The sequence below is a fragment of the Ornithodoros turicata genome, chromosome 3 (genome assembly GCF_037126465.1).
Source record: "Ornithodoros turicata isolate Travis chromosome 3, ASM3712646v1, whole genome shotgun sequence".
Classification (NCBI taxonomy): Eukaryota; Metazoa; Arthropoda; class Arachnida; order Ixodida; family Argasidae; genus Ornithodoros; species Ornithodoros turicata.
This window is the reverse complement of record NC_088203.1, coordinates 46,533,377-46,559,665: the sequence shown is the minus strand read 5'-3', so window position 1 is coordinate 46,559,665 and position 26,289 is coordinate 46,533,377. Positions and strand designations below refer to the sequence as shown.

At 46.3% G+C, this 26,289-nt stretch overlaps 2 protein-coding genes across 2 annotated transcripts; both read right to left on the bottom strand.

The window, feature by feature from the left end:
* Positions 1–13,669: 13,669 nt before the first annotated feature.
* On the bottom strand, positions 13,670–14,476 carry LOC135389431 (protein NYNRIN-like). The gene has a single exon (XM_064619479.1). The coding sequence runs from the start codon at positions 14,474–14,476 to the stop codon at positions 13,670–13,672; it is 807 nt and encodes a 268-aa protein (XP_064475549.1).
* Positions 14,477–16,854: 2,378 nt separating this feature from the next.
* Positions 16,855–17,529, bottom strand: LOC135389430 (uncharacterized). The gene has a single exon (XM_064619478.1). The coding sequence runs from the start codon at positions 17,527–17,529 to the stop codon at positions 16,855–16,857; it is 675 nt and encodes a 224-aa protein (XP_064475548.1).
* Positions 17,530–26,289: the final 8,760 nt, after the last annotated feature.

The following is a 26,289-nucleotide window of genomic DNA, read 5'->3' as shown; positions in this document are numbered from 1 at the left end:
TTAAAAGGAATTTCATAGACGATATTCGATTGACAGGAAACAAACATTCCCTTATGATTTTTACAACTTGCTACAGATTTACTGAAAGGTGTCAGGGCGTCTAGACGAAAGTTATTGCGAAAGGCAAGGTTGAGATTAATTTTTTTGGCAACATGTAGGAGATTGTGTGATACGGCATGAATGTAGGGAATAACCACACGGTTCTCGTGGGGTTTCACAAGGTCATTGGCAGGACCGAACATCTTAGCGCTTGAAGGGACGAGCCAGTAAGGGGGAGAGAACGTCTTTACTGGTCAAAGGCCGAACGTAGACTAAGGAACTGCAGTCAAGTCTCGCGCCTCTGTGTCGCAGGACGTCTTCTTCCTCTACACCACTCTCCCTCCCCCCTTTGAGTCCGGAAGCGCACTCTCTTAGGAGAAGAGTGCGCAGCAGAGGGCGGAGGAAGGAGGCCAGGAGCGGAGTCCGTAAATACAAAGGCGGGCTTCAGGCGGTCTAAGGTGACTGTGAGTAGTAGTGTATCAGCTCAAGTATCCAGAAACTCACACAGTCGCCTGGACGCCATTAATTAGCAATTACAGCAATTTGGGACCCCCCACAGTAATTAGGATCATTCAGGGAGTCATTACACTAATTGGGGATCATCTAAGACACGTCCAGACCACTGTGTGAGTTTCCGGCTACTTGAGGTGATAAAAAATAAAAAATAGGTAGAAAATAAAATGAAAAGATAGAAATAGAGTGGAGAGAAGGAGTTTAGTTGAAGATCAACGACGTCATCTTGAAGAAAGCGGCCCGGAACGGCCGCTGACCGTCACTGGGCGACGGAGCACAGAGGCAGGTTGCAAAGCAGCACCAGTTCCGCACATCCTGTGACGTCAGCTGCGACGTCATCATGGCATGTCTGCGCAAGTCAGGACAGCTCTGGACATGCAAGGAGAAAAACACTCGTAATACAGAGGCTGGGAAAGCAAGAGTATGCAAACCATCAATAGCTAACAAGAAAAAACAATTAGTTACACAACAAATGAGCACACCAGAACAGGAGCGCAGAACGATGCGACTGCTCCATCCGAGAGGCAGGCAGAGAACTGACTCGTAATGGTTTTTTTTTCTCCTGTATAAAGCCCCGCAGCTGCATCCCCTAGCGGTTACTTTCTCAGCTAATCTCACAACAAAATTATTAAGAATCACGCCAGCGCTACTCCCGTTCCCAAGGCAGAAGATGATAGAAAATGCCTGGACAACAGCAACCAGCACCCGACGTGCACGGGCACGAAAATCGCAAACAAAGCGGGAACAAAGTTGACGAAAGCATTAGTTACACAACAAATCACCTCACCACAGCAGGAGCGCAGACCGATGCGACTGCTCTCCATGACAACCAGCCAGAAACTGAGCGAGCGCGGGGAGCGCACGTCTGCTTTCTGCGACAGCCGGAGAGAAACTGACTGGGGCCCCGCTCCGCGGCCGCTACGCATACGCGCTCCTAGCGCCCTCTGGGGCGACTACCTCCGAGAGGCTAAGAGTGAAGAGCATTCCTGCGCCCCCTGCTGGCCGTTCTCATTGGTCGTGAGGCTAAGAGAGAAGAGCATTCCTGTGCCCCCTGCTGGCCGTTCTCATTGGTTGTGACGTCATCCTATTGTCTCAGGGCTACCCTGTTTTTTTCCACTAATGCTCCTTTGGTCAACCTACAATGAAGCCACAGTATGACGTCATCATGCACCTGCGTGGCGCAAGGACGCGTACGCTCTAGACAGGGGACCTATTATTTATTGAATCACTATCCCATGATTATTTCCTTTATTCTTCTATAACGATTGAATAGGAAACTATTGCAGAAGAGCACCATGCATGAAAGCTGATCGTAGGAATTCCGAAGTCTTACTAAATGAGACTTGCAAAAGAACAAAATATCCTAACACGTAACTCCATCAACGACAAATAAGAGGACTAGGCACTCAACAAATCAACACAGAGTACGGGTAACCAGGAGCGCAGAACTCAGGGCAGCACTATCGTCAAGACAACAATGTTCCTTGTCAAAAGAGAAAAAAATACTAAGCGTCAACAAAGGAAAGCATGCATATCGGGGCATGTCAGGACACGTCAGGACAAATCGTACGACTGCTGGGCAATAGAGGAAAACAAACACTTGAACAGAGTGAAAAAGGCACTCACCATCATTTTTCCCGTTCACAGCATTCCCTCATTGTAAACCGCTCGTCACAAAATCCACCTGCATCGTCGAACACCATTCACCAGTGACGAACCACACATCCGCACCCCATCAGAGGCAGACAGAACCCCACCGAAGCTACGCTCTTCCACTGACGACCAACGCCAGGAGCAGAATTTGCGTGTCGAGACCCGTTAGTGTCCAAGAGAGAAGTGAATCCTTGCGCCTCCTACAGGCCGTTCTCATTGGTCGTGACGTCATCCTATTGTCTCAGGGCTACACAGTTTTTTTCCACTAATGCTCCTCTAGACAAGGTCAACCTGAAACAATAGTCTCTCGGTATGACGTCATTATGCAGGTGCTTGGCTCAAGGATGCGTACGCTCTAGACAGGGCACCTGTTATTTATTGAATCACTATCCCTAGATTATTTCCTTTATTCTACTATAATGATTGCATAGGGAACTATTGCAGAAAAACACCATAGACAAGAGGAGATTGTAGCATTTCATTCCCAAAGTCTTACTGTACAGGAAAAAAAATGGTTCAGCAAGACATAAAGTCACACACCTGTCCCCCTCGCGGTTACTCTCTGAACTAAATGAATCGCAAAATTATTAAGAATAGCTCTACTCCCATTCAAGGCAGCACTATCGTCAAGAATATTCCTTGTACAAAAAGAAAAAAACTACATGTAGAAGGAAAGCATGTCAGAACAAGCCCAGGCATGTCACGACATGTTTGTCACACAAGGGGGGGGGGGAAGCGAAAAGAAACAAAGAAGGAAACCAGCATCAAACTATTTCTAAGCACACGCACTCCTCTTATTCAAAAACAGTGCTCATCATAAATCTGCCCAGGACAATACACACTATTTTGCTACACTTTTTTCAGTAACGGTCAATGCATTGCTACAGACTGCGTGACGTCATCACATCCTGTCTGAAGAAGAAGACACCGGCAAAGACTCCTATTATTTATTGAATCGCAAGATTATTTCCTTTGTCCTACTCTTAATGACATTGATTATCTCATTAAAATTCAACAAAAAAGCACCCCGCATATTAACGATTTTCACCCCAAAGGCTCATCATGGTCATTAGAATTACAGTAAACTGCCACTGCTCTTTTAAAATAATAAGTGAGACCACTCAACATCACCTCCAGGCTTATGTAATACATGACCCTTTCTATGCTCATACATTCGTTGTCTGAGGCTACACCTGCGAGCAAAAAAGGCGCGAAAGCCGGGGGCAAAGTTCCATTCGCGCATTGCGAGCAAAAAGGCGCGAAAGCACAAGACAGAACGCCTTTACGGGAACACGATGGCATTCCTATACTATATTAATGATTATTGCATTGCAGTTTAGAAAAACTACAACTAAACTATAATTTTAGGAGCCCATTAAAATTCTACTTTCTATGGAAACTATAATTGCCCTATTACTTGGATCGCTATTAATGAAGCGCTCCAATTTTTTCTCTCTTCCCATTTCAGCCTTGTCATGCAGGGAAGCAGACTCATATCCAAAATAATTAATTTACACTGAGGGTGCCGTGCTTCAGGAATTCCTATCCTGCGCTCAGATGCAAGCATTTCTTCACGGATACCTTTAACAGCTGACTTCCTCAACATATCGAACACCCAACAAAATCAAACAAACAATCAGAGAAACCCTCTTCTCAGCTGTACCATGCGACTGTCTTCTTCGTAAAATCGGTGGTCTGAGGAAGAGAGCAGCGAAAAATTGCGCGCACTTGTGCTTGACTTAAAAAACCTGAAGCATATGCCAATAAACCAAGAAAAAGACACTCATGTCGGGTATCTGGTAGTGCCACATACACAGACGCATTGCCCTTGCGTAAAGAAAGCACAGGACAGGGATACACAAATATCCTTAGGTGAGCAGGGAAAAGGCTTAAGACCTCAGGTCACCACACATCGCCACGCGGCTAGCACAACATGACACCAACAACATACTAGCGGCGGGAAGAACTGCAACACTGCTAAACAAGTCCAGACATGCCACGATGACGTCACAAATCAGGGGAAAAAGCACACGCATGCACGCACAGAGGACAACGCATTAAACACACGGAGCGCTCTGGAATAATCGTAGCGTTACCGCACATCGCTACGAAGCTCAACGTGTAACACAAGACGGCAGCAACAAGAATATTAGCGAAGGGTAAAAATTGCAACACTACTGAACAAGCCTAGACACGCGACATCGAATGCGAAAACACTGGTGATCGGGGAAAAGGCCTAAGCCTGCGGCGGATCATCATAGAGCGTACACAACTTCATTTTTCTATTTTGCGTAAACTAAACGCGGTCTGCTTGGAAAACGACGTACAAATTTTCTTAGGGAGCAGAGAAATATATAAATTTGTACTCCGTGCTCAGATACCAGCATTTCTGCTCAAAAACCTGCAAAATTAAGCTCTGCTTATTTCATCAAGATATCGAACACCCAACAAAATCAAACAAACAACCCCACTTCCACTGGTAGAACACTATTCAGCTTTTACGCAGGAGGCTTTCTTCTACATAAAAAGTAGAGAAAATAAGAAAAGAGCAGCGAAATATTACACACACTTTTGCTCGCATAGCTATAAGAGAAAAAAATAAATAAAAGAACGCCACACACGCTAATAAACTGTGACAAAGACACCCTTTTCTGCTATCATATAATTATTGCATAATGCTAAATACTCATTTGCATTGGCCCTGCGTGAAGAAAGCACAGGACAGGGATACGCAATCTATCTTAAGCGAGCGCAGAAAGTCACTTCTACTCGAACAGCTTAATACCATAAAGTCTGAATTTTTGCAAAGTAAATAAAGCCTGAACAGCGCTACGAAGGTGACAGACACATACTAACAAACAAACAAACACTTCTTCGAGTCTGTATTATCTTTTAAAAAATAACGAAAGCACACATAAAAAAAAATCAAATCGGCTAGGTAGCCTACCAGACGTTGTGCCTTGAAGTTGGCTGCACGCAATGCGCGAAAGCATGCTGTGAAGCCAACTTGCGGTTTTGCTGGATGCACATGAAGTCCGATTCCAATTGGAAATCGCGGTAAGGACGTGCCAAACGTGGAATTTTCGCAAGATTAATCCCAATACCTGGAATTCTGTTCATTTTAGCGGGAATGCTGGCGCTTGTGCTCCATTATTCGAAATTTTCGAATATTCGAGTTTCTCGATTATCAAATTTTCGAATAGTTCAATAGTTCAATAGTTTATTGAAAACATCAAAAACGTACATATAAGCAAATAAAGGACCGATAGGGCAGGCCCTGTAAATCGGTCCTTATAAATAATCAGTGATGCATAAAATGAACGTGTGGGGAAACATTATTACACGTAAAAATTACATTCATCGTTACATAAGACAGCACTACATGCTACAACATATTATTATACATATTACAATGCTGCTATAAGAAAAAAGGAAAAAAAAGAAAAAAAAAGAAAACATATGTCAGTGTCAGCTAAGGATTAACACAAGGAAATGTGAACAGTAGACCGGACTAGTCTCATTGTCAGGACCCGTGACGGATGTGCTATGTGTCGCGAAAATACATTTTACAATGGCGTTTAAATAATTGGAAGCTACCTAACGAGCGTATGGAAATCGGAAGACTGTTCCAAAGGCGAGCTCCGAAAGATGAAAGAGAAAAAAAACCCGTAGTTAGTACGATATGTTGGACACTGAAGTGATAAGAGCTGATTTCTGAGAGGGTAAGGCGTGGTGAGATGCCGGAGCTGCATCTGATATCTAACAGAAGATCCGTAGAATGCGGCATGCATCAGTTGAGAGACTTTATATCTCAGCAGATTAGATATGGTTGGAACACCTAACTCAGAAAAGGCAAAAGTCACCGATTCCCTGGGACCAATGAAAAGAATAGTGCGTAAGGCCCTTTTCTGTGCCATGTACAAGGGATCAAGGTTGGAAGGATAAGTCAGACCGTAAACCTCTATGCCATAACTAATGTGTGAATGAATGAGGGCATAATACACAGTTAACAATGTATTAGAGGTCGCGAGGTGCCGAAGCTTGGATAGTGCGAACAAACCTCCCGCAATTTTACGACGAACAAGATCAATGTGATGATGCCAATTCAAGTTTTCATGTAGAACGAGGCCCAGGAAACGAACAGAGGGAACACGAGTAAGAACATGACTGCCTAGCGAAATTTGATTATCATCTAGGACGACACGCTTTTGAGGGGAATGAAAGACAACGTAGCATGACTTATCAAGATTAGCAGCTAATCTGTTCGATAACAACCAGTGATGAAGTTTACCAAGAACAAGGTTCGCTTTATGGAAGAGTGAAGCAAGCGTTTCACCCTCCACAAATATGTTCGTGTCGTCAGCGTAGAGAAAGCTGGTTGTGTTCAAATAATCTGGCAGATCGTTAATGTAAACAAGAAAGAGAAAGGGGCCAAGAATGGAAGAACCCTGTGGGACGCCTGTGGACAAGGAACCCAAACGAGATTTCGTGCCATCCTGTTGGACAAACTGTTTCCTGTTGTGCAGAAAGTCCCGAAGCAGCCTGAGTGGCGTGCCTCTCACACCATATCTATGTAATTTTTGGAAGAGTATCTCATGGTTAATTAGATCAAAGGCCTTCGTTAAGTCAATAAAAATGCCCATGGTTAAAAGCTTTGCCTCGATGTTCATTCTAATTTTTTCTGTCGCATGTGCTAGGGCTAGTACTGTTGACCTATTTTTGCGAAATCCATATTGAGAGCAGCTAAATAGATTATTTGCTTCGAAAAAACATTCAAGACGCGCCAGGATTATTTTTTCTAATACTTTGCTAATCGGCGACAGCAGTGAAATGGGCCTGTAGTTGGATGTTGCTGTGCTGTCTCCTTTTTTAAATATAGGCAGAACTTTTGCAATTTTCAGTTCTTCTGGGAAAACACCCTGTTCCAGACCCTCATTGAACAATTTCGCAAGAGGCTCAGCAAGAAGATGACAAAGTCTCTTAAGGACCTCGGGGGAAATTTCATCGTACCCAGTTGACTTCAGCGGTTTTAGCCCTTGTATAACCGAAGTAACTTCTGATATACTCGTTGGTGCCATAAAAAAGGAGGCGGGGTTGAATGAAGGAAGCGGAACACTAAGATTAGATACGTTACCCGGGCACACACGTGTAGAAACGTTGCAAAAGTAATCGTTGAATACATTGACGATATCACTTTGCGTAGTCACAGGAGCCCCATTGTGCTTAAGTAGGCGCGCACCTGGAGTATCGACATTGTTTTTCCTAGATAAAGCAGAGTTTATCGTACGCCAGAGACGCTTTGGATCACCAGCCGAGTGACTGATAGCAGATGCAAAGTGACATTGTTTTGCAGTCTTTATTATGCTTTTAAGAACGTTGTTGTACCTAGAGTACCTTGCTCGAAGGTTACTGTTCAATGGGGACAATCTTAATTTACGGTACAGATTGTTCTTGCGCTTTATGCTTCGGAAAATTCTTTTGGTTATCCAGGGTTGTCTTATCGTTGCACGTCGAATAGGGTTAATCGGTTATCGGGGTTAATCGGTTATCGGGGCGTCGAATACGAATAGGGTTCGAATATCAACAATATTCGAACAATATTCGAAATTTCGAATATTCGCACACCTCTATTGAATACTGACACTCAACGATATATAACAAAAAACAAATAAATTCCATTCTCATGAACTCTCCTCTGCCGAGCGGCTTTCTCCTGCTCTACCTGGATGCTGACTTTTTCCCCCCTCACCTACATTCTGAGTAAAAGCAGTGACAGAAGAAAAGAACCGCGAAAAATTACACGCATTTGTGTCACAGGACAGGGATACACAAATTTCCTTAAATGAGCAGGGAAAAGGCTTAAGTCGTACCGCTCAGGAATAATCAGAGAATCACCGCTTATCGCTACGCGGCTAGCGCTTGAACAGCGCTACGAACGTGACAGATACATACTAACAAACAAACAAACATACAAACAAACAAACAAACACTTCTATTCATTTCTATTGATAAAGGCGTAAACCACACTACAAGAACAAAGCACGCTGCTTCAGGAAAGCGTATCAAATGCATCGCAACAGGACCGGCTCTCATAAAATAGCCTGCCCAAAACGAAGACTTCACCAGGTTCGCGAGGTAATTCCATTAAAAACGCTCTCGGTCTATCCTACAGATAGCAATGCAAGCGCTGCTACCATTATTTTTTAAGCCACTATTCCACGCAATAGTACATAAATGTATCACTCGTGTCACATGAAAAGGCACACACAAAGAACTTACTTGTCAAGTGGGATCCCTGGTTCAGGAAAGCGCGCGCACACACAGACACACACTCACATTTTCACACTCACAATCACAAAGTCTATTCTCACAACCACATAAATCCATATTATTCCTCAGGTCAATAATTATCCTACCATCGTCAAAAGATGGCTCACTCTTGTATGCGATCGCAAAGCGATAGATCCTCGTTCCGGATGTAATAGGATATCGCCACTCGACTTAAGCCTTTTCCCTGCTCACTTAAGGAAATTTGTGTATCCCTGTCCTGTGACACAAATGCGTGTAATTTTTCGCGGTTCTTTTCTTCTGTCACTGCTTTTACTCAGAATGTAGGTGAGGGGGGAAAAAGTCAGCATCCAGGTAGAGCAGGAGAAAGCCGCTCGGCAGAGGAGAGTTCATGAGAATGGTATTTGTTTGTTTTTTGTTATATATCGTTGAGTGTCAGTATTCACTAGAGGTGTGCGAATATTCGAAATTTCGAATATTGTTCGAATATTGTTGATATTCGAACCCTATTCGTATTCGAAAATTTGAGAATCGAGAAATTCGAATATTCGAAAATTTCGAATAATGGAGCATAAGCGCCAGCATTCCCGCTAAAATGAACAGAATTCCAGGTATTCGGATTAATCTTGCGAAAATTCCACGTTTGGCACGTCCTTAGCGCGATTTCCAATTGGAATCGGACTTCATGTGCATCCAGCAAAACCGCAAGTTGGCTTCACAGCATGCTTTCGCGCATTGCATGCAGCCAACTTTAAGGCACAACGTCTGGTAGGCTACCTAGCCGATTTGATTTTTTTTTATGTGTGCTTTCGTTATTTTTTAAAAGTTAATACAGACTCGAAGAAGTGTTTGTTTGTTTGTTAGTATGTGTCTGTCACCTTCGTAGCGCTGTTCAGGCTTTATTTTCTTTGCAAAAATTCAGACTTTATGGTATTAAGCTGTTCGAGTAGAAGTGACTTTGTGCGCTCGCTTAAGATAGATTGTGTATCCCTGTCCTGTGCTTTCTTCACGCAGGGCCAATGCAAATGAGTATTTAGCATTATGCAATAATTATCTGATAGCAGAAAAGGGTGTCTTTGTCACAGTTTATTAGCGTGTGCGTCGTTCTTTTATTTATTTTTTTCTCTTATAGCTATGCGAGCAAAAGTGCGTGTAATATTTCGCTGCTCTTTTCTTATTTTCTCTACTTTTTATGTAGAAGAAAGCCTCCTGCGTAAAAGCTGAATAGTGTTCTGCCAGTGCAAGTGGGGTTGTTTGTTTGATTTTGTTGGGTGTTCGATATCTTGACGAAGTAAGCAGAGCTTAATTTTGCAGGTTTTTGAGCAGAAATGCTGGTATCTGAGCACGGAGTACAAATTTATATATTTCTCTGCTCCCTAAGAAAATTTGTACGTCGTTTTCCAAGCAGACCGCGTTTAGTTTACGCAAAATAGAAAAATGAAGTTGTGTATGCTCTATGATGATCCGCCGCAGGCATAGGCCTTTTCCCCGATCACCAATGTTTTCGCATTCGATGTCGCGTGTCTAGACTTGTTCAGTAGTGTTGCAATTTTTACCCTTCGCTAATATCTTGTTGCTGCTGTCTTGTGTTAGACGTTGAGCTTCGTAGCGATGTGCGGTAACGCTATGATTATTCCAGAGCGCTCCGTGTGTTTAATGCGTTGTCCTCTGTGCGTGCATGCGTGTGCTTTTTCCCCTGATTTGTGACGTCATCGTGGCATGTGTGGACTTGTTTAGCAGTGTTGCAGTTCTTCCCGCCGCTAGTATGTTGTTGGTGTCATGTTGTGCTAGACGCGTGGCGATGTGTGGTGACCTGAGGTCTTAAGCCTTTTCCCTGCTCACCTAAGGATATTTGTGTATCCCTGTCCTGTGCTTTCTTTACGCAAGGGCAATGCGTCTGTGTATGTGGCACTACCAGATACCCGACATGAGTGTCTTTTTCTTGGTTTATTGGCATATGCTTCAGGTTTTTTAAGTCAAGCACAAGTGCGCGCAATTTTTCGCTGCTCTCTTCCTCAGACCACCGATTTTACGAAGAAGACAGTCGCATGGTACAGCTGAGAAGAGGGTTTCTCTGATTGTTTGTTTGATTTTGTTGGGTGTTCGATATGTTGAGGAAGTCAGCTGTTAAAGGTATCCGTGAAGAAATGCTTGCATCTGAGCGCAGGATAGGAATTCCTGAAGCACGGCACCCTCAGTGTAAATTAATTATTTTGGATATGAGTCTGCTTCCCTGCATGACAAGGCTGAAATGGGAAGAGAGAAAAAATTGGAGCGCTTCATTAATAGCGATCCAAGTAATAGGGCAATTATAGTTTCCATAGAAAGTAGAATTTTAATGGGCTCCTAAAATTATAGTTTAGTTGTAGTTTTTCTAAACTGCAATGCAATAATCATTAATATAGTATAGGAATGCCATCGTGTTCCCGTAAAGGCGTTCTGTCTTGTGCTTTCGCGCCTTTTTGCTCGCAATGCGCGAATGGAACTTTGCCCCCGGCTTTCGCGCCTTTTTTGCTCGCAGGTGTAGCCTCAGACAACGAATGTATGAGCATAGAAAGGGTCATGTATTACATAAGCCTGGAGGTGATGTTGAGTGGTCTCACTTATTATTTTAAAAGAGCAGTGGCAGTTTACTGTAATTCTAATGACCATGATGAGCCTTTGGGGTGAAAATCGTTAATATGCGGGGTGCTTTTTTGTTGAATTTTAATGAGATAATCAATGTCATTAAGAGTAGGACAAAGGAAATAATCTTGCGATTCAATAAATAATAGGAGTCTTTGCCGGTGTCTTCTTCTTCAGACAGGATGTGATGACGTCACGCAGTCTGTAGCAATGCATTGACCGTTACTGAAAAAAGTGTAGCAAAATAGTGTGTATTGTCCTGGGCAGATTTATGATGAGCACTGTTTTTGAATAAGAGGAGTGCGTGTGCTTAGAAATAGTTTGATGCTGGTTTCCTTCTTTGTTTCTTTTCGCTTCCCCCCCCCTTGTCTGACAAACATGTGCTGACATGCCTGGGCTTGTTCTGACATGCTTTCCTTCTACATGTAGTTTTTTTCTTTTTGTACAAGGAATATTCTTGACGATAGTGCTGCCTTGAATGGGAGTAGAGCTATTCTTAATAATTTTGCGATTCATTTAGTTCAGAGAGTAACCGCGAGGGGGACAGGTGTGTGACTTTATGTCTTGCTGAACCATTTTTTTTCCTGTACAGTAAGACTTTGGGAATGAAATGCTACAATCTCCTCTTGTCTATGGTGTTTTTCTGCAATAGTTCCCTATGCAATCATTATAGTAGAATAAAGGAAATAATCTAGGGATAGTGATTCAATAAATAACAGGTGCCCTGTCTAGAGCGTACGCATCCTTGAGCCACGCACCTGCATGATGACGTCATACCGAGAGACTATTGTTTCAGGTTGACCTTGTCTAGAGGAGCATTAGTGGAAAAAAACTGTGTAGCCCTGAGACAATAGGATGACGTCACGACCAATGAGAACGGCCTGTAGGGGGCGCAAGGATTCACTTCTCTCTTGGACACTGACGGGTCTCGACACGCAAATTCTGCTCCTGGCGTTGGTCGTCAGTGGAAGAGCGTAGCTTCGGTGGGGTTCTGTCTGCCTCTGATGGGGTGCGGATGTGTGGTTCGTCACTGGTGAATGGTGTTCGACGATGCAGGTGGATTTTGTGACGAGCGGTTTACAATGAGGGAATGCTGTGAACGGGAAAAATGATGGTGAGTGCCTTTTTCACTCTGTTCAAGTGTTTGTTTTCCTGTTTGTTGATTTGTTGAGTGTCTAGTCCTCTTATTTGTCGTTGATGGAGTTACGTGTTAGGATATTTTGTTCTTTTGCAAGTCTCATTTAGTAAGACTTCGGAATTCCTACGATCAGCTTTCATGCATGGTGCTCTTCTGCAATAGTTTCCTATTCAATCGTTATAGAAGAATAAAGGAAATAATCATGGGATAGTGATTCAATAAATAATAGGTCCCCTGTCTAGAGCGTACGCGTCCTTGCGCCACGCAGGTGCATGATGACGTCATACTGTGGCTTCATTGTAGATTGACCAAAGGAGCATTAGTGGAAAAAAACAGGGTAGCCCTGAGACAATAGGATGACGTCACAACCAATGAGAACGGCCAGCAGGGGGCGCAGGAATGCTCTTCTCTCTTAGCCTCACGACCAATGAGAACGGCCAGCAGGGGGCGCAGGAATGCTCTTCACTCTTAGCCTCTCGGAGGTAGTCGCCCCAGAGGGCGCTAGGAGCGCGTATGCGTAGCGGCCGCGGAGCGGGGCCCCAGTCAGTTTCTCTCCGGCTGTCGCAGAAAGCAGACGTGCGCTCCCCGCGCTCGCTCAGTTTCGGGCTGGTTGTCATGGAGAGCAGTCGCATCGGTCTGTGCTCCTGCTGTGGTGAGGTGATTTGTTGTGTAACTAATGCTTTCGTCAACTTTGTTCCCGCTTTGTTTGCGATTTTCGTGCCCGTGCACGTCGGGTGCTGGTTGCTGTTGTCCAGGCATTTTCTATCATCTTCTGCCTTGGGAACGGGAGTAGCGCTGGCATGATTCTTAATAATTTTGTTGTGAGATTAGCTGAGAAAGTAACCGCTAGGGGATGCAGCTGCGGGGCTTTATACAGGAGAAAAAAAAAACCACTACGAGTCAGTTCTCTGCCTGCCTCTCGGATGGAGCAGTCGCATCGTTCTGCGCTCCTGTTCTGGTGGTTGTGTAACTAATTGTTTTTTCTTGTTAGCTGTTGATGGTTTGCATACTCTTGCTTTCCCAGCCTCTGTATTACGAGTGTTTTTCTCCTTGCATGTCCAGAGCTGTCCTGACTTGCCCAGACATGCCATGATGACGTCACAGCTGACGTCACAGGATGTGCAGAACTAGTGCTGCGATGCTTTTTAACGTGCCTCTGTGCTCCGTTGCCCAGCGACGGTCAGCGGCCGTTCCGGGCCGCTTTCTTCAAGATGACGTCGTTGATCTTCAACTAAACTCCTTCTCTCCACTCTATTTCTATCTTTTCATTTTATTTTCTACCTATTTTTTTATTTTTTATCAGCTCAAGTAGCCGGAAACTCACACAGTGGTCTGGACGTGTCTTAGATGATCCCCAATTAGTGTAATGACTCCCTGAATGATCCTAATTACTGTGGGGGGTCCCAAATTGCTCTAATTGCTAATTAATGGCGTCCAGGTGACTGTGTGAGTTTCCGGATACTTGAGCTGATACACTACTACTACTGTGTCCAGGCGATCGCCGATTTTAAGTTTGAAGGTGGCCGGCCCACGCTCGATCACTTCATATGGTCCGTCGTAGGGCCGCTGCAGAGGCTTTCGGACAGCGTCATGGCGCAGGAAGACGAACTTGGTAGTCTGTAATTCCTTGGGGATATATGTGGGTCGGGACGCGGAGGCCCTCGTAGCGGTGGGGCGGAGCTGTGCCATGCTTCGTCGCATGCGCTCGACGAATTCGACGGTGGGTTCAGCGTCGTGGGGTGAGGATGAAAAGAATTCTCCTGGTAAGCGCAGGGTGGTACCATAGAGCAGCTCCGCAGCGGTGCATCCTAGGTCATCGCGGATGACGGATCGGAGGACAAGCAGGATAAATGGCAAATGCTCAGTCCAGTTGTTTGGTGACGGATAGGATCGGAGAGCGGCCTTAAGTTGGCGGTGGCATCGTTCCACGAGTCCGTTCGCTGCGGCGTGGTACGCAGTCGTCCTGATATGCTTGGAGCCCAGAAGTGTAACCAGGCTCCGGAATAGACGGGATTCAAATTGCCTACCGCGGTCCGTGGTGAGCCTGAGCGGGGCGCCGTACCTTGAGACCCAGGAAGACGCGAATGCGCGGGCCACTTGCTCATGAGTGTTGTCCGGCAGGGGCACGGCCTCGAACCAGCGGGAGAACCTGTCGATAATGGTCAGTATGTACTTGTTGCCTTGGGAAGATGGTAATGGGCCAACAAGATCCAGATGCATGATCAAATCTGGCGTCTGGCATGGGGAATTTGACGAGAGGACGAGTGGTATGACAATGTACTTTAGAAGCTTGGCAAGGGATGCAGGATCGTACCCAGTTGTGCACGTCGGTTCGCATCATCGTGCCACACGTAACGAGAGGATATGAGGCGCTGCGAAGCACGGATGCCGGGGTGGGATAAGCTGTGGAGACGTTCGAAGATAGTGCGTCGTACGGATGCGGGGAGATAAACTCTGGGAGGGTTGGTGGAGACGTCGCACCAGAGTTGGACGTCTGAGTCAGGGATTGAACGCGTTCCAGCCGGAGTGAGTAGTCAGGGTGTGGAAGGCCCGCGAGTTCCGGGTCGCGCTCTTGAGCGCGCGCAAGCTCATTCAAGTTGATCAGATCAGGCACCGGCAGGGCATGCGTCTCTACGGCCCGAGAGAGAGCGTCGGCGACAGTGTTGTCTTGTCCCTTTGTGTGCCGGACGTCAGCGGTGAATCCAAGCACGTAAGCGATATGTCGTATTTCCCTCGGTGATAACCCTGATCCAGCGGCACGGAAGGCTCCGACGAGTGGCTTGTGGTCGGTAAAAAAGGGAGAACTCGCGTCCTTCGACGAAGAAGCGGAAATACTTGACGGCCTCAAATGCCGCGAGTAGCTCCCGACCGAACGTGCTGTATTGCCACTGCGTAGAGTTGATGACTTTAGAAAAGGACGCCAGGGGGACTCAGGCACCGTTGACTTGCTGCTGAAGCACGGCGCCGATGGCGACATTGGAGGCGTCAACCATGATGGAGGTGGGTGCAGAAGGATGGGGATGTGCGAGCATGGTGGTATCCGCCAGAAGGCCATTCACCGTGCGAAAGGCTTCTGCAGCGTCGGGTGTCCAAATCAAATCGTCATTGGGGTCTGTCAGGTGGGCCAGCATGTCGGTTAGCGGTTGAAGTAGCGTGGCGCACCTGGACAAGAAACGGCGGTAAAAATTGATGAGCCCCAGGAACTCCCGGAGGCGGCGGAGGGTGGTAGGCTGCGGAAATTCCTGGATTGCCTGGACCTTGGCTGGTAGTGGTCGTACGCCCTCTTTATCGACATGATGGCCAAGAAATTCTAAATGGTCTACTCCAAACTGGGATTTCGCGGAGCTGACAACTATGCCGTATTCAGAAACGCGAGTGAAGACTTGGTGGAGGTGGCGTTCATGCTCTTCGGGGTTCGCGGATGCCACAAGTAGGTCGTCTATGTATGCGTAAGCAAATGGCAGACCGCGAAGGACGGAGTCGACGAAACGCTAGAACGTTTGTGCCGCGTTCCGGAGGCCGAAGGGCATGCGGACGTATTCGTACAATCCAAACGGTGTAGTGATGGCTGTCTTGGGGATGCTGTCGTGGTCCATGGGAATTTGATGATATGCCTTAATAAGGCCAAGCTTGGAGAAAATCGTCGCGCCGTGTAGATTTGAGGTGAAATCCTGGATGTGAGGGACGGGCTACCGGTCGGGTCTTGTAACACGGTTAAGCGCCCTGTAGTCTCCACAGGGCCGCCAGACCCCGGTCTTCTTGGGGACCATGTGTAGTAGAGATGCCCATGTACTGGATGACGGTCTGACGATCCCCAGTTCAAGCATGCTTTCGAATTCTTTTTGTGCTACCGCGCGACTATCCGGCGGAAGGCGTCGAGGTCGGGCGAAAACAGGTGGACCGTCAGTCTCGATACAGTGTGTCATGCTGTGCTTGGGTTAAAGTCGTAGATTGCACGGCATCGTCAACGCAGGGTACTGGGCGAGGATGGCTTCGAACTTGTTCCTGGGAATGGGAGCAATCGCAGTATGGATGCCAGGAGAAGGTTCGGCCGCAGTTCCGGTGATAGAACCCATTGTCACCGCGTCGACTAGACGGCGCTTGCGAACGTCGACGATGAGGTGAAAGTAGTTCAACAAGTCGGCACCGAGAAGGGGGCGTACCACGTTCGCGACAACAAACGCCCATTTGAACTTGCGATGTAGTCTGCCGAAGTCTACCGACCGAAGTCTACCGTTACGGTGCGGTCGCCGAAGGATGGAATGGGTGAACCATTTGCAGCTTGTAGGAGGAGGCATGGGGAGCGCTTAGCACGGTCGCCAGGAAGTGGGGGCACGGCGCTGATTTGGGCTCCGGTATCAACAAGAAAGCGGAGCCCGGAAAGTCTGTCGGTGGACAGACTTTCCGGGCTCCGCTTTCTTGTTGATACCGGAGCCCAAATCAGCGCCGTGCCCCCACTTCCTGGCGACCGTGCTAAGCGCTCCCCATGCCTCCTCCTACAAGCTGCAAATGGTTCACCCATTCCATCCTTCGGCGACCGCACCGTAAGACAATGTAGAACAGACGACTTTGCGCCGCGCGGGTTCCGTTCGTCCTCGCTAACGGGCGGCTGGCCAGTTTCCCGCCCACTGGCAGGGGGGACGACATTGGCGGGCAGCTGCACCGAATTGGAGGTGATACCAGCAAAGGAGCGATTCCGGCGGTGGAGGTGACGGAGAACGGTAGGCGGCCGTGCGGTCTTGCGGCCGACTGCCGATGCGCCGTGGGGAGGGGGAACAACGGCGCGACCGGTCGGATCGTAGCTCTAGACGAAGGCTCTCAAGCGACTTCTCCAACGTCTGTAGCCGAGAATCCAGGTCGGGCTGGGCGTGGTGGGTGTGAGACGAGTGAACAGCCGCCACGGACGGGGACATGTCTTCCGTGAGTTGGTCAGCCAACGCTGCGAGCTCCGCGAGTGACTTGGTCTGGGACACCGTGAGCAGGCTGCGCGCGGAGCGCGGCAGGCGTTGAAGGAACAATTCCCGCAAGCATTCTTCGTCGAACGAGCTTGCCTTGTCCGCAAGGAGCGCTTTCAATCGACGCAGGAGCTGAGATGGTTTGTCGTCGCCTAGCTCTTCTGTTGAGAGCAGCCGCTGAAGGCGCTGTGTCGTGCTTGCTTGGAGTCGCTGTAGCAACTCCTGCTTGAGGTATTGGTAAGGAGTATCGGTCGGTGGGTTGGCCACTATGTCGGCAACTTCGCTTATGTCTCGCTCCGAAAGGGCCCGTATGGTCATGTGGTACTTCGTCGATTCGAAGACTACCAGAAGTCCGGTAGTCTGCCGGGCGCGGAGATGGCGGCTATGGGAGAAGCGGAGGCGTCGCCGTGATCCGAGGCAGACTGCCGTTGTGACGTAGCACTCGGGTCCATGTCCGGTGCTGTAGAGCTAGGAGTAGTGGTGTTCTGTTCGGGTCACCAACTTGAAGGGACGAGCCAGTAAGGGGGAGAGCACGTCTTCACTGGTCAAAGGCCGAACGTAGACTAAGGAACTGCAGTCAAGTCTCGCGCCTCTGTGTCGCAGGACGTCTTCTTCCTCTACACGCTAATAAGCCTTAAACCACGGATCACCAAAGACTGAGAATACCCCACTTCACCCAAGCGAACCATTTTGTGGCTGATAGAAGAGCAAAGGTTATGGTTGCAAGACTATTTTGCGGCATTTGACAGTAAGCCAGAGACAACACCGAATTTAACACTTTTCGAGTGACAACTATGGGCCGGATATTCCGGGTCTCAGAAGGCTATGGCTAGTTTTTGCAAATTTTACTTCACACAAATTTAGTTTCTTTCATCGGACTATGACATTTGCCAAGGCGATGTAACGTTGTCAGTCAGAAAGAGAAAATTTTTGATGTCGGATTTACCCCACTCCATTCCCTACTACAATGGTATTGAAGTTGGTAATACAATGATAGCTGCAAGCATTGGTAATTTCGCATCTTACCGAATCCTTACTGAATCTACAAGTCTCCCTTTCGGGCCGGCGATTTTCTTCAGTGATTATTGTGTACCAGGGTATATCCGAAAATGTATCTTGTAATAGAATGAGATAAATGCGAGATGCGCTTTCGGCCTGCAAGGAAAACGTTACTTTGACTTAAGAGACTTCAGAGTTCAATTAACGCGACTGAATTAATTGGAGAAAAAAAAACATCGTGCTTTCATAGCGAAGCGGCAATTTGGACAACAGAAGCAAATGTTTTTGAAATGTGCCGGTTCAGTCTCGACAGCATTCGCGTTGAAGTTACGTGCCTCCCATCGTGAGAACGCACATCAACACAAAAACGACGGACGTAAACAAGACGTCTAGTACCATGCTCCTTTCTCGCTCCCAATCTTGGACTTTTCTTTCTGGACGTATGATACCGACGCGGTGCTTTCTAAGGATCCTGTCACTTATGAGAAGTTTAGCACCCTCAGAGAAAAGAAACTGAAACCGACCCCGTTATGAGGCCCATAGGTATTCATAGTATTTATGGTATTTTGAAAAAAAAAATCGTTTTCGAAAAGCACAGCACTAATGACCACGTCGCCGATCTGCGCTGACCACCGGCGCCGCGCTGATTCACGCCGCCGGCCAAAAATGATCCCAACGCCGCAAGCTACAAAAACAGCTTCGGCGCACACCTCTGTTTATTTGCCTCACCTAAACTGTTGCATCGCTAACTGTGCAAATACCTAAAATAACTTTTCAGGACGACATGCTTCATTTCCCGTGATTGCAATGTTTCCAATTCCACCGAGGGCACTGCACCCACAGCGAATAGCGTTTGTGACGCGCGTTCGGCCATCGCATGAGCTGTGCACAACATGAGCGAATATATTATATTTCTTCTGTTCTAGTTTCGCTGAATCTGAATGACGACCCGCAAAATTATCAATGACTTAACAGTTGCTGCTTTCGTGATCGTGAAACGCTGCCGGATACTGTATTACCGCCAGGTCCACCGACCAGACGGCAACTTAATTTAGCGAGAGTCAATATTGCTCGCGGTAAATTGCTTGACGAGCCTGACGATGAGACCGGAAGCTTACGTACTAGTTACTGTCTATTTCGCATCCAACGTGCTGCAAGCCTACGGCGGTATCAAAGGTAAAAAAGAACTAATATCGACGGCCAGCTACTGCCTGTGTCCCCATTCATCATCTTAAAATAAAATTGTTAAAATGCCGTTGTTGTTGTATATTTGTGGTCTATAACCCTCTGTCCAATTTCTTCTGTGAGGATATCTTTATCATTATCGGTTTCTGATGATACTGGAAAAGCTGCAGCTCAAGTTCATACAATATGTTGTGACCACATGTGTTTATTTGCATAGATCTATCCATATCCATATCCACACTCTTAAATTTAAAACACCCTTTAGGTTGTAATCCCGGGGGTGCAAACTAATTTTTACTCCCGAATTACACCAGCTCGAAGAAACATCCTCGGATGAGGGGTGTTAAATGGGTGTAATAATAACTTAACACCTTATTTACAACATTCACTGAGCTTGGGAGTAAAAGAGGCGTAAAATGGGTGTAGCGGGCATAGAGCTTTGTACATGAACTGTATTTCTTTTGAAAGCACAATCATATGCTTCATGCTCCTTACAGATACATACAATGAGGCACCTCGCTAGAAATTTTGAGTCTACTCTCTAGATCCTGTGACGAACATGTGCCGGTTAAAAAAGTTCCCTCAGAAAGTACAGCCGGTACATAGCCGTAACAGTTATCAAAGAGCAAGCACAACGATCCCTATCGCCAAATATGTGTGCCCCGCTGAATAATATGTGTGCCTCCTGAGCCGTGCACTCGTGTGCTTGTTGAAAAATGCGTGTGTCGGCTGAATATGTGTGCCTTCGCTGGAGCGTACTACGTTGTTCCGCGATCCACCCGTGAGGAGTGACGTGGCAGTGGCACCGCGTATTCTACCGCAGTGCATTCGTTGCTGCGTTCGTGCCTGTTGTGTGCGCTGCAACCTCGCCTTTGGAAGGATGACAGCCTTGCTGTTTTAGTGCAGGTTAAATGTTTGCTTAAGGTAAGTCAACCCAGCTGTGATGCAACGTACGACACCTGCGTTTTACTTGTGTTTAACCATCGCAGTATATTCTGTTGCAGACGATGGATGCATTGCAAATGGCGGCAGGAGTGGATCGGCTACATCGGTGAAGCGACGATGTACATTACAAGCGAAGCTAATTGTATTCTTTCGTTATAGGTGAACGTGGGACTGTATCAACTGCAAGGACGTGAGTCACAAAAAGCTGTACTATTCTAGCATTCACGTTTGAACAATACCAGCGTGATAGTCACTTCGGTTTCTTTACAGGTAGCTTCCTGTCTCAACGGTCACCCATACGCGTGCAAAACTGCAACTGCTTCTCACATCGAAGCGTGTCTGGTGCCACTTGCTCGGACAATTGTTCGTCGGCCATTTCGTTTGAGGAACTGTCGTGTTCGTCACTAAGGATGATCTTGGTTGCGCTTTGCAGTGCCTCCCTGGTGCATCGGAGGGGCTGTGTGTCCATGCAACGTGTGCCCCATGTGTATGTGTTGGAATTAGTGAACCGTGTACGTTTTCCATTCGCCCAACGTTGATGTACTGGATGCAATTTAAAGGTATGTGCACGCCAATAAAATTTTGTGTTTCAAGTACGGTTTCCTTGATGCATTTTTTTATTTTTTTCTTTCATGGAAGAGTTTCATGCCATATATAGCTTTGGTGGTAATTACGGTTCTAGTATTGATATGTGGTGTTTGTCTGGTTTGGCCTCATTAGCAATACAAAGGATTGTATCCTTTGGGTAACTGCAGTAGCTACTGGACGCCAAGCATTATGAAATAAAGAAGCTGTATGCTTAACAGAGTTCGAGGTAACTCGTTACAAGTAACTCGTTACTGTAACTAAGTTCCTTTTTTTGGTAACTTGTAACTTAACTCGGTACTTTTGCGCCGTGGTAACATTCAGGGCAACTCGTTCCTTTTTCAGGTAACTTTGCCAAAGTAACTTAAGTTACGTTCCAAGTTACTTTTAAGTCGTTTTTCACTCACGTCCACATATGTTCTTGCTTTCTCACCGGTTCCTTCATGGCATGTCTTGCCATAAAACGTGATATTCCATCAATGACAGTATTTTATTCAGGAAGTAAGAACCACTGCCATTGAAATGAAGCTGAACCATTGTGCGCCCACAGGGAGTAAGATGCAAAGCGTTCAAATAGACTTCTACCAGAGAAACGTCATCATGACATTGGTAGACAGACTGAAACCGAAACAAACCGGGAGGAGAGGGTTGGGTTCCACGAACGGGCATTTGTTCGCTGCCTCCCATTGAAAGAAAAGCAGGACCGAGGGTCGAGTCCCCTTAAGGGACCATATCGTAATCCCCTCAAGACCGTGGCTTTCGTTCGCGACCTTGTGCACCTCTAGCTTCGAGCGTAGTCCAATTCTACCAAATTTGTGGCGGTGTCGAACACTATGACGTCATTTGTTTACAAACAGGGAGAGGTCTATTGTTGGACATAAACGAAAACGATCTAAGCGTGTTGCACTCCTCCGCAGGCAACTATAGGTCTAACTCAACTGCTCACGCGCGCTGCACCTGCGTAATGCTATTTTGTGTCCGAAGTAACATGCAAGTAACTCGTTCTTTTTTTTAAGTAACTCAGTAACTGCGAGTTACATTTCAGGCTGAAGAACTTCGTTATTAACTTAGTTACATTCTTCACACGGGAACTTAACTTGTAACGAGTTCTTTTTGGCGGGTAATTTCTCAATCTATGATGCTTAACCTACGTCCGGTCTTTTCTTTTCAGGGGCATTTCTCAAATGGTGGAGTGGTTGTGCATTTGGCGTTCGTGGAAATTTCTTGCGTCCACAGTAATTAGCAGTGAGGAACTCCCCTGAATTATGTATGCGTAATCCAACTCCTCTTTTATTGGACTGCATACATGTGCATGGATTCACAGTTTCTGGCTGCTGGCATATGTGGGAACTATAGCATCTATCTGTCAAGTAACACATGTGTTACTTGACAGATGAGCAACACCGTTTCGAAAGCGTGTAATATTACCAGGGGTGTTACATTACACCCTAAAGGGAGTGAGTTATCGCACTTTGGGATTACACCCTAAAGGGTGTTTTTGAAGTAGCAAATTACGCCCTCTTTTGAGGGTATAGCCGGTGGAAAAGGGTGTTACATTACACCCTAAAGGGAGTGAGTTATCGCACTTCGGGATTACACCCTTAATACACCCTAAAGGGTGTAAAAAATTAAGTGTGCAGGATATAGGTTTCAGTGACAAGGCTGTCAGCGCAGTAATGTGCAAGAAGGACGAAATGAATACGATACTCAGGCAAAAACGTGATGTCACAAGGGGCTGGAGTCACAGAAATGTGCCTAGACTTCACTAGGAAACTGTGATTTTGTAAAGCATCGAATACCATCCTCTTGACGTACAATTACAGGTGCTTTGACACAGACGTTTGCTTCTGTGCAGTTTCCCTCCCTCCTCTTTGTCCGTGTCCCTAAAATCTTCCACATTCTTTGCACTTCGAAAATCAGACCTATCGTTACGATGGTCGCTATGCAAACGTGCGGTTCTACTTGAGAATGCGTGGAACAGGCTGCGTGTACTCACGCGCGGATACTCCCAAGACTGCTGCTGGCGGCACCGTCGCGACAAAGCAGCCCCTCCCCTCGTTAGGTGTCGCACGGTGCCTATCGACGCTTGTGTACCTGCCGCCGCAAAATGCTCCAGGAATCAGGACCACGCTTTCTCAATGGCGGCGCGGCGGATATCGATCTGCATTACTTCTCACCCGTGCTACTCATGCATCTGAAAAGTTTGTACGCTTGAGAAGAAATGCCGCCCTCAGACGGCGCAGGCCAAACAACAACATTATTATGGGATAATCGATGGGGAGTTTATACTCGGGGAGAGTACTACGATGGTGAGAGTGCTCTACACCATTGCTGGTAGTAGCTGGTCGGCAAATATGATCTGTCGTGTCTTCGTTTCTACCCGTCCACTTATTCCACTTGTGTGTTGTGGTGCAAAACATCGACTTCGTCAATCTCCTCGTAATTCAGTCGATCGAAGTCGATGAAATTACGCTCATAACCGCGCAATGGGAGATAATCGTCGATGCTGCTAGATTCGCAGATTAGCTATGACATTTGACAATGTCGCACGTAAACGACCCTTCCGCAATTACGCAATTGCCATGAAGACGAAGGCAACCGAAAACAACTGTTTTCTGTCCGCTCAGTCAATGGGCAATTTACCTCAGGTACCACATGGTCCTGTACATGGAACTGTAGCTTGTATACGTCTAAAAATGTGCTAGCTTGAGACTTTAGGGATACCGATAAATTTGGACGCCCCAGAGCCGTCCATAACGCTATACATTATTTAGACGTCTAAGAAGGGATGGTTTACGAGGCATGCACGAGATATTTCGCAGTAGACGTCTACCGTTAGACGTCTAAAAGCAGGTCACACGTTGGCCACATTTAGACTTGCATCTTTATGCAACCATTTTTACAGGAGCTATAACACAGCGTTGCGTCTGCGCTCTGTGAAGAAAATATCGAGGTAGTATTTTTTTTTTTTTTTTGCTGCTGTCATGACAGAGCGACTACAAACAGTGTATCTTGCAACCGTGATGTTCAACGTGATTAAATGAATTTTTTATTTGCACTGACCCCATAAACAACCTAATAAGTTACAGTTAAAGAATAAAGTTAAATATCGTTAGAAGCAGGCAAAAGAAAGTACGACTGCGCAAGAGTGCTGCAATGAGACGAAAATGTCAGTGAGAAGAAGCCCTTGGCGCGCAGGTTTGGAAACGACGTCGGCAGAGGGCGTCGCCGGCGGCGCAGCGCAACGCGCAACGGTCAGTGTTCAAACTTGTTCGCCCTGCGTTCGGTGTGTAGTAGGGAGCTCACGCTCGCTACAGAAGAGTTTTGAAGTTTACTAATGGCGAATTCGGGTGATTATTTCGTGGCAACACGGCCTAGCGCTCGGAAATTGCTATGTCGGTGGCCGAGCTGGATCACGTGACCGTTGTCGCCCGAACATGAGTGCTAGGAATATCGCGGTTTTAGTTACTTGAACCACGCTAGCCCCAGCAGAAATTCCTACAGAAATTTCCTACAGGTTGTTATAGGATGTTGCGGGATGGCATAGGCCATGTAGACACCTACAAGTTCCTATGGCTCATCTTACAAGTCCCTACAGCAGGTGTATGTGTGTACCTGTAGGTATGCATAGGTTAAAGTGGTGCACAGGTCGTACTAAGGTACCTACAGGTTCCTGAAGGAACTCGTGCGTATGTATATATTTGCTGCCGTAATGCTTAAAACTCATAACTGAACAAAGCTGTACAGCACAAAGAGGAGGTGCATCATTTTTGATAATGATTACAGGTGAATTTGAATTTGCTGACTATAAATTAGTCATGGTAATGCAATTCAAGGTTGAGTTTAGTGTTCATCATGATGGTGCAAAATTCTGGATAATCAAACAATGCACATCTGGCCAGATTTTTTAATTATCCATGTTTCACAATTCTGCCACTAAAGCTCTCACATCGTACATGCACAAAATTGGAATACAGTATATCGACCAAATGCCACAAATAAATACATCAGCCAACTACTTCACCACGTCACTCTTGAGCAGTAGGACTAAAGCTTACATTCTACGTGTACAAACTTAGTTGACAGCACTAACTGCAACTTGACAGCATTGGGCAAGACTTCCTCGTGATCTTGGTGGAACACAGTGACACCCAGCTATGACAGCAGTCCTCTGCAGTGACATCCCATAGTCGTGTTCAATTCAATTATAGTTGGCCACAGACTGACGGGCGTTAATGGGACAGTCTCGTACAGATAGGTAGATTCCAAAACTCAACCAAAGTTATGCTTACGAACACAGTGTGGACATGATCATGAATGTTTCTTTCAGAGAGGAGGAGCAATTGTTCAGAGATTTGTATGTGAATGCGAAGAACAATCACGCACTAGAAGACGGCGGATGTTGAGGTTAGAAGCGCCTTACTCTCCACAAAATGTCACGATATAAGTGGTTGTGGCAACGATGTTGACTAGTCGAGAGGGAGGGGAGGGTCTCCCCGACTTGTTCCCTGTTGTTGGTGGGAAAAGTCAAGCGTCGACCATCTCAGGTCAGCATCCATCACAGGGATTCTTGTAAAGTAAGGACACGAGCAGATTTACAACGGAGTTTTGAGCCATTGACGTCCTTTGTGTACTTGAGAAAAACGATGGGGGACCCTAGGTCCAAGCAGCAACAGCTGTTCCCTGCTCTGTAAAAGCGATGACGTGGCAGTGAAAGTGAGCAAAGGTTTGCCACTCTGAAGAATTTTACCAATTTACTTAATTAACAACCGTTCTGATCCGGAAATTTCCAATGTTGCATTTTTGAACACGGGGAATCAAATGGTTGCGTTCTCCGCCTGGTGTTCTGTACGAGATCGTCACTTTAAGCATCTTTGTCACTAGTGCAATGTTCTGCATAAATTGAGTAATGGCTATGAACTGCATGCCAGTGCCACAAACCATTTGGAGCCATACTACAGCTCAACCAGAATTTCTAGTTGATCTCATGAGTATTTGCAACGTTGGATGCCATCAAATACCACATTTATAACCTTACAAGATACACCCACTGGAACAACCTTTGAATGTCCACAATGAAAAAAAGGAAGCTTCGAATGGCACAAACTTACGGATTAAAATAGCAGCAAGCTTTTGTGAATTTTCACGATACACAAAGATGGACTGAATTTCTCCGAATCCTCCATCATGTAAGGCAACTGTAGTGTCATTAGTTCTCTTTGGTAGCTTGTAGCTAGTGTTGTGGTACATTGTGCTGTTAAAGACCATTCCGTGAAAAAACAAGAAGTTGTCAGGCGATCTACCAAGCGCTGACCGAATGCAATTCCCCTCAGCTGACGTGCACGTGGATGCCCTGCCTCTGCC

Bases quoted from the DNA above. Each gene is read 5' to 3' on its own strand.
- LOC135389430 (XM_064619478.1), bottom strand. From the start codon at position 17,529: ATGACCATACGGGCCCTTTCGGAGCGAGACATAAGCGAAGTTGCCGAC.
- LOC135389431 (XM_064619479.1), bottom strand. From the start codon at position 14,476: ATGCATCTGGATCTTGTTGGCCCATTACCATCTTCCCAAGGCAACAAG.